We start from the raw sequence: 9,053 nt of genomic DNA on the forward strand, positions 1-9,053 counted from the left end.
GGGGGGGGGGGAAGACGAGAAGGGGCAATGAAGAGCTGGCAACGAAAAAGAGAGAAATCAGGCAAGAAAGAAAGAGAGCAGAATTGAATTATTGAACGAGGTGTGCGCTTGCTATGGCGTTTCTCTCTCTCTCTCTACCTTTTTTCAATGTAATTTGACTACTTATTGGAGATTTGAGATTTACAGAGCGACGACAAGGCGAGGAAGAAGAAGACGGAGACAGAGGTTGGAGGAAGACAAGAGCCTGTCCAAATTTAAGGCGATGATAAAGATCCGGTCGTTTTCGGGTTTTCTTTTACAACAACACAACATATAACGTTTGTTACGTCAAAACAATAATTAATTTTTTTTCCATCTGATATGTCATTTTTTCTTATAAAATACGTTCTGCAATGGTCCACGACCTTCTTTTTTTTTATATATATATTTATTCTATTTTTTAAATTAGGATAATATTCACATGATACACCTACTTATTTTTTTATATTACCGCTAATTTTAATAAAAAAATGATAAATTCAAATTAATAATTTGTATATTATTCTTATATCACAAATAAACATTGAGAAGTATAAATCAGTTTAAAAATAATAATATAGAAAAATAATTGTTAAATCGATATAAATTACAATATGTAAGAAAATTTTAAAAATAATCGTTTATATAATTAAATCATATAATGACATTTACGTTTTGTGATTAAATAAATAAATAAACAAAACGATTTTGAAATCCAAGTCAATAACAGACTTTTCAAATCTAATACTAATAAATAAGGAGTCAAAAAAATCTAATAATAAATAAGATAATAAATATAAGTTTCTACTATTAAAATTATAGGAAAGAGAATAAATATAATTAGACAATAATATGAACAACACACAACAAAATTATAATATATATATATAACAATATAATTTTTTTTATTAAACTAAAGAGTTTGTATTAGTTCTAAGTAGGGGTGGGCGTTTCGGTTCGGTTCTTCGGAACCGGACCGAACCGAACCGTTAAAACGGTATTTTTTCCGACCCGAAACCGTTGTTATTTTCCGAACGGTACCATTTTTAGAGAACCGAATTTTCCCGGAACCGAACCGAACCGAACCGAACTTTAAAAATCCCGAAAAACCGAATATTTTTAAAGGAAATCTAACATTTTTTTTTAATAAAACTCGGAACCGAACCGAACCGATACCGAAACCGAACCGAACCGAATACAATAAAAAACTCGATTGGTACCTATTTTTGTAAAACCGAAAGAACCGAACCGATCTATTTCGTCCCGAACCCGAACCGTTTCCCGAAACGCCCACCCCTAGTTCTAAGGATTTCATACTTTTTGTAAAAAAAATATATAAAAGTATGTAAAATTTGGGAAAGAAAGTTATTAATTCTTATAATTTAATAATATTTTTGAGAAATAAATTTATTAATTACCACAGTAAGGTCCATATTTTCTCTACACACAAATTTTGAAAATTTAAAACTCGATTTTATATATTATGATTTTTTGCTTGCATTTATATAAAAATTAAAATCTAGAAATCAAAGTTTAATGGTCGAACAAATACTTTGAGCCCTCGTATCCTTCATTTGGAACAGAATATAAATGTGCCGGATAAAAATAGGGCTAAATTCATGCATCACGAAACAAATGACATTATGACATTGCTTACCATTTATAATTTTTATATTTGCTGCTTATTTTTTTTATTGATATTAGTTGTTTTCTCGTTATGTTTGTAGGAAAAAGGCATCCAACAATTTTGGAAAGAAACTAATTAATGGTTTATTTCTTTGACTAATAATTTATATTTGGATGAGAAAATTATTGCTAGGGTTGTTATAGAAAAATATAAATTGGAGAGTGCCATGATGGACCGATCCTCCAATCAAACGGTTTCCGGATTTCGAATACCCGACCCGCTCCGAAGGTCGGATATCCAAAAATTCGGGTATCCGAACGAACGAGATATGAGGTCGGTATTAATATTAGAATACCCGAATTTTTGGATTCGGATTCGGATAGTGGTTATTATCTCATGGGTACCCTTGGGTATCCGGATAATAAAAAATTATTTTAAATTTTAATTTTTTTATTAGATTTTATATTATTTTATTTAATATGAATGATTATATAGATATTTTATTGAATATATTTATGATGTATTTTTTAAAAATAAATTTATTTTAGATATAAATACAATTTAAATTTATTTTGAATGATTTTGAGTATGTATATGTAAATATATTTTTAAAAAAATGTTTGAAAATAATTAGAAAAATCCGGGTTCGAGTATCTTCGGGTATCCGATAATTATCTCACGGATTTTCGGGTCCGGGTACCCGATTTCACGGGTACGAGATCGGGTAATAAAACAATTAATCCGAGACGTTCGGGTTCGGGTTCGGGTTCGAATACCCTCAAATTTTCGGGTATCCGATCCGTGTCTAATGCCCGTTTTCTTTTAATATTATAAAATTATGTTTTTTTTACATCTAGCTTTGATTGAACGAATTGAATATCATTTTAATTTATAAATAACTAAATTAGAAGGGGGGGGGGGAAGAATAATAGATGCATAGCCGAGAGGCACACAATTATAATAATTTGTTTTTAACATATAAAGTATAAAATACTAAAATTACAAGGCATCATATCATATGGTATATGTAGCCAAAAAAAATTATCTTGAAATTTAACCGAATGGTATTTCGTGAAACAAAGGCTCACCTATTTACTGAATCTTCGAGTGAGATAATTAAATATGATAAACGCGTTAATAAAAAATGATTGATCAATGCACTGTGAAAATTAAATGATAAAAGTATATCTAAAAAATTATTTTAACCATCTCACATATTGCGAATAAATAACACACTATATTTTATACATTACTAAACCCTAAACGGGCATAAAAAGAACAATTAACATGACTATATTTGAAAAAAAAAATGATATTACGGAACCGTAAACTCTAAATAATTTACATTAAGTTGTTAAAATTGTTTCTAAAATGAAACAGTGAATATAAAAAGATAAAAGTTTCATCTTTAAAAATATCGGGGGACTAAACATAGCATGTGGATGTGTGATTAAAGTTGTACCATATTTCACTATTTTGTTGCCAGGCTTTTCTGTTCAAGTGCTCTCAAGTTGCCACGGCACCCTCTTTCTCACGTGGCGGGTTCAATACCCTCTCCTTTGTATAATATGGTGTGACCCACAAAACTTTATTGCAAAAACGTCTTGCTTTTACAAACCGATTTGTAGTTATTTCCGGTTCAGAGGGGCTGGTTTAGTTTGGTTTGGTTATTTCGGGTATAATTACAAAGAAATTTGTCTGGTTTGTGGTATGGTAAATCATTTTCATCAATAACAAGAAAAATCTACGAACTAATCATAATGATAATAATGATAATAATAATTAGAGGAACTCTTCTGAAATGAAACGCTATTTTTAATTTATTTTTTATTATTTGAAATAGATATCTTTTATGATAAATTATTCAAAATACTCTTAAATTTTATTGGTTCTTATCTAAAATAAACTATTTTTCTAAAAAAACATCCTAATTTTTTCAGCATCTCTCGTTTGATTTCCCTCTTATCACATATTTCTTCGTTTATCACATATTTGTTTTAAATTTATATTATTTTTAATTTTTCGTAACAATCTTTATAAAATTTCAAATATTAATAATCTAATAATTTATACTAAAAAGGTAAAAAAAATATTTTTTTAGTGAAATTTCATTTCAAAAAACATTTGTTCTAAGAAAGTTTCAAAAAAAAAATGACGAGATATTTTTTTAATATTAGATGAGGTTTGATATATCAAGTCACACTAGATTTACCAAGTCAACCAATACCAAATCAACTTATCATCTCAAATATATTGGGTTAGATTTGTGAAATGAGGATTTTAATTAAAGAGAGATAATTTCACTGAAATTAGAAGTAACCTAAAAAAAATGACGGTGTTTTTTTTTTTTTGCAAAAAATATTTGCTATAAAAAATTATAAAAATTTTTGACGTGATATTTATTATTTTTAAATATCAGATCAAAATTATTGTGATAGATCAGACTGTGTAAAAAATATATTCATGTCAGATCAGATTTAATTGTTTTTGCCACACTTTAGAAATTGAGTTTTTTTAAAAATGATCCGTGGTCGTATTTCTATTTAAATAAAACGGATATCGGTCCAAAAGAGTAAGGCTTTTGTTTGGACCGACCTCCCGCTCACGGATTCGTCAATCCTTGCATCCAAACACACTTTCATCGGCCCAACCTCTCTCGGGACCTTCTCCCTCGCCTTCGCCATCTCCTTCGCGTGCTTCCACGTCCTGTCGGACACTATCAACGTTACCGGCGAATTCTGGTTGTTCAGGAGGTTGCGGGATTTGAACTCGGAGATGGTGACGGCGGGAAAGGAAGGAGATGGCTGGAGGAGTTTGGTCGACAGTTCCGGCGGAGTTGAGGTTGCCGTTTCCGTCCCCGGAGATGTGGTGGTTGAGGAGACGGCAGCCGGAGGGACTTTGCAAGGAGAGGGACGGTGTTGAGCTTGTGCTTGGACTCGTGCAGCTGGTGGAGGGATGACGATCTTCGTCCTCGTCCGTCCGTATTGGATCCGTCTGGATGACGTGGCATAGACACGCCGGAATCGGACTGTCGCAGTTGTCGCGAATATTCCGGCGATGATGCTGCGGCGGCGCTATTGGGTCGTCTGTCCTTCATGGCAGTTCTCGTCACTGAAACGGTGTCGTTTTCCTTTCGCATTTGGCAAAACGATGTCGTTTATAGTGTCAACGACGTGGCGGTTTATTTCTTCTTCCGACGCCATTTTATTTATACAAACCATTCTTCGGGATTCGGAGAATCAAAATTACGGGCAGAAAGACAATTAAAGGACACGAATCGCACCAGAAGAAATGTCCAGCAAAAGCTCGGAGCTTACCGCATCAGACTCTGCTAAGTTTCGGCACACGCCGTTTTACTGGTAGTCTTTTTCTCCATCTCCAGTTTATGCTGTGAAATTGTTCCATTTGATTATGCCTTTTTGAATCGGCGAGAAATTGCGAATGATCGAGAGCTGCTAGAATAGGTGTTCAATTGATTGCTGAAACCCAGAAAACACTCTCGAGGGCTGTCGTCGATTTCCTTTGTTCTCTTGTCCAATCGGCTGCGTCCTATTCGTCATTGGTAGAACTGAAGAAAATCAGTTTCTTCCTCTCGGGTATGTAAAATTTTTTGACAGCGAGGAGAACGTCTATCTGCTCTGCAAGTCGTTGTGCGAGAATGGAGTTGCAGATGCCACAGGATCCGACCTCTTTGTCGTTTTCATCTCCAATGATAAGAAGCAGGCAAGTCTGTTCTCTGCAAACATGTTGGTCAATGGAACTTCCTAATGTATGCTTTGTCCTGTGTTGGTTTGGATCGAACCCGTTGATATCACTGTAGAGTCATTGGTATACTAAATTACTACTTCAGTTTGTTGATTGGATTTGCAAGCAAGAACTGGTTTCTTTTTGAATGAAACTTGCTGGAAATTGGAATATCGTTCTACATTAGCTTGAGGGTTTCGATTATGTGTTCATGTAGGTTCCGCTTTGGCATCAGAAAGCTAGTGGAAGAGCTGATGGGATTGTCCTCTGGGATTATCATGTCATCTGTGTCCAGGTAAAAGCTGCGGCAAGGCTGAAACTTTGTTCAATGATGTTTCCATAATCAGATTTGATTATCTATGTCTGTATGGACAGAGGCGAAAAGGAAGTCAGTCTCAGCCTCTGGTGTGGGATCTGGATTCGACATTGCCCTTCCCTTCACCGTTAACTTCTTACGTGGCTGAGACCATCCAACCATCTTTTCAGCTTTTCTCCGAGTACCAGAGGTAATTTTGCAGTTTTCTGCACTTATAGCGTCACAATCCCCTGATGAGTGATTTAGGGCCCAACTGTTTGTCAAGCAACCGCTCGCAAACGCGGCAATGTGACTTTTGGTTGTTGCAGACGATTGGAAAACTGATTAGTTCAATCATTCTCAACTCTCCACTTGCATTTTGATAGCGGCCGTGGCATTTTGCTAAAAATTGTCGGCTTTAAGATATTATTTTTCAGAATAACATGTACTTTTTGGTAACTTACACCAAATCGCAATAGTAATAGTTATCAACCATTAACTTTTGAATAGTAATAACTCGCAATCGCTATCAATTCGCCTACAGTTGCCAACAAAACCACCGAAAACACCCGCAATCACTATATCGCGAATGCGGTGATGAACCAGTCCAACCCTTACTTTCTGGTTTTGAAATGATTTCTTCTTACATTCACATTATATTTCTATCACTCCTCAGACTATACACTTACATGCCAAAGAAAGTTGCGAAAGGCAAACCCAAGTGGTCAAATACTACGAGATTGATTTAACACAGTTTACCGTTGTCCTCTGACTGGTTGCCTGACCAGGTTCTTCCGAGTCGTGCATGCTCCTCTATTCCTTAAGCACTTTGCTTCGGATAGAAGACACATGAAAGATCCTGATGGAAACTGGACCGCTCAACCTCCTCCATACGAACCCATTGTTGCAGAAGGTAAGTTAGACTTCATCCGACCATATTTCATTTTCCGAGTTTAAATTACCCGTAACGAATGTATACCATGTTTTTTGCTTCTGAAGACGGAGAATCGCACAACCTGAACGAGTACATAGCGCTGAGCAGTGCGGATACATTGTCGAGTTTGGATCCTGACATGGTTAGAACTTCAATTGCTCAGAAACTTGGTATTGCGGTGAGTCACTCTCAGCTCGAGGAGCTCTTCCACAAGCTTATTACTCCTTAACTCTGCCATAAAAAAAAATCCTCCCTTGGAATTTTGTGCTTTGTGTTCAACATATGTATCTGAAACATTTTGTTGTTCATTGATTGAAACCAAGTTCTGATTTTTGGATGGAATTATACAATGACTGCCCAAAGAAAGCTGAATTTCGTGTATCAACTATTACATGAGATCAGATTTGACCATGAGGAATTATACAGTCACGTAATGTATTTACATGGAATTTCTGGTGAGAAAAACCAAAAAGGAAAAAGAAAATGAAATCCAAAACATGATCACGTATACGCCCAAGTTGGTAATCTCCTATTCTCCTTTGCCTTAGAACAGCCGATACTACGGCAGAATACAGAGACGAAGATGAGTTCGACGAAGTCAGTTTCGGTTCGTAGACCGTAGAACTAAGTATAGTGTCGAAATTCCGAGGCGAATCCATCGACACGAAGAACATGGGCATCGCTACTTTGTAATGAAGATCCATATCACCCACGAAACCAATGAGATCGATGAAATCCGTTACGTAACGCTTAGGCACGTAGAATATCTCCGAACTGCATACAGTCAGGGTTTCGTCCTCGTTCTTGGCGGCAGCTTTCTTGTACTTGAATTGGAAATGGACCGGCATTTTCCCGATGATTCTCTTCGCTAAGTCTGCCTGGACTGAATACCAATCCGAGTTCCCAGCCGGTTTTAACATTGTCCATGACTTCGGTACCTTAGAAAACGAAAAATCGCCGTTAGCTATAACGTCGAGATTCTATGAGAAACTCGAGGAAAACGTTTAGGGATGATCGATTACCTTGTCGGTAATCCATAGCTTAGTTTTGTCAGCTTGAAGTAAATTCCAGTAATTGAGAATCGTATCGTCTTCGAGAAACAAAAATCCGTCCGAGCTGCTATACCGATCAAATACGTTCGGTAGATACCTAAATTCAAAGACAAAACTCGCCAATCAAAACACCTAATCCATTCCCATTTCTAACAAACTAAGAAAAGGGACAACATTAACAGACCGAACTGGTCCTGTAAGCAAACAACTTAGGCCATGCCATGTTAATGCTTACTTGTAAATTTGATCAAGCCTTGCTTCTTCGACGTAAAGATCTGAGTTCTTCCGAGACGAAAAAATGACCATGGTTTTGAATATCCGCCCGTAAAGCAATCTCCATTCCAGAGCGGTCCGTTCAACTGGTCCCTTACAGAACATAATAAGCACTACATTCCCGAAATTCTTCCTCCATCTTATCAAGTTCCCAATTTCGGCGCTCACTTTGCCTATTTCCTCGGCCCGAGATGTACCGAAGGCAGCTTCCGAGGAACAAACTCTTTCCTGTCCCCGTGACGTGGCCGATCCAGTTCGAGTGACATCAATCTCGGCTGTTGATACCCGAGAGCAAACAAGTCCTGGAGTTAAGCAGCTGTAAATTTCACATCCTGGTCTGTCCAAAACCCTTCTTCCACCATTGGAAAGCTCAAATCCAAGATCTTATCATACAATCCATGCTTATCTGATCTCCAGAGATTAAGAACTTGATCAAGCGACCTACATTGACATGAAGATCCTTCTCCTCTGAAAAAGGCTAAGCCTCGATCTTATCGTGCCGGTGAACGGTAGGCGGATAAACAACAACGTATCCGCCGATTTCCCACAAAAGCCTTTGTCCCCAGTAACCTCTCAACACATCTGAAGCCATTGAACTGACTGAAACAGGCAGCATCATCGCCCAGAAGGATGATGAACGGTAAAGGGTGTTGAATGAGTTTATCGGAACCATTATTACACCTTGTGGGAAAGCCACTTTAGGAGAATGATCGTCAAATCTGATATTGAAAGCTACGAAATTCGTCTTCCGGGTAAAGTAGAACACTGAATCAACATCTGGTAACCCATTTGAAATCCCTTGCTGTATAAACTGCTTACCACCAAAGACCTCTATATAATACTCCTCATGATTGATTTCACCTACATTCTCCAGTGGCAAGCCTCTAGGCCATACGGATCGTTGTCCGAAATGGATATACGGATTAACCACAGTCCTGTTGGCGTTTTCGTGGGTGTACTGCAAAATTGGCTCTTGCCTAGCGTCTTCACCTACTAATTCTACATCAAAATGCTTCCCTAGATCGCCATCAATGACTTCGCCACGGTCATCCGCGTCGTAGATCTTCTTGGCACCGTGCTGGATCGCGAACAAGTAGCCGGCGCTCTTCC

The 9,053-nt window shown here is 36.9% G+C and overlaps 1 protein-coding gene and 1 pseudogene across 1 annotated transcript; one reads left to right on the plus strand and one right to left on the minus strand.

The window, feature by feature from the left end:
- The first annotated feature begins 4,239 nt into the window (after positions 1–4,239).
- LOC104818226 (protein N-terminal glutamine amidohydrolase) lies at positions 4,240–6,968 on the plus strand. The gene is made up of 6 exons (XM_010547753.1): positions 4,240–5,004; positions 5,263–5,368; positions 5,607–5,684; positions 5,765–5,895; positions 6,473–6,597; positions 6,684–6,968. The coding sequence occupies exons 1-6, from the start codon at positions 4,937–4,939 to the stop codon at positions 6,845–6,847; spliced, it is 672 nt and encodes a 223-aa protein (XP_010546055.1). The 5' UTR covers positions 4,240–4,936; the 3' UTR covers positions 6,848–6,968.
- The window catches only part of LOC104818148, a 3,252-nt pseudogene continuing 1,167 nt past the window's right edge, over positions 6,969–9,053 (minus strand).

The sequence above is a fragment of the Tarenaya hassleriana genome, unplaced genomic scaffold (assembly GCF_000463585.1).
Source record: "Tarenaya hassleriana unplaced genomic scaffold, ASM46358v1 Cleome1, whole genome shotgun sequence".
NCBI lineage: Eukaryota > Viridiplantae > Streptophyta > Magnoliopsida > Brassicales > Cleomaceae > Tarenaya > Tarenaya hassleriana.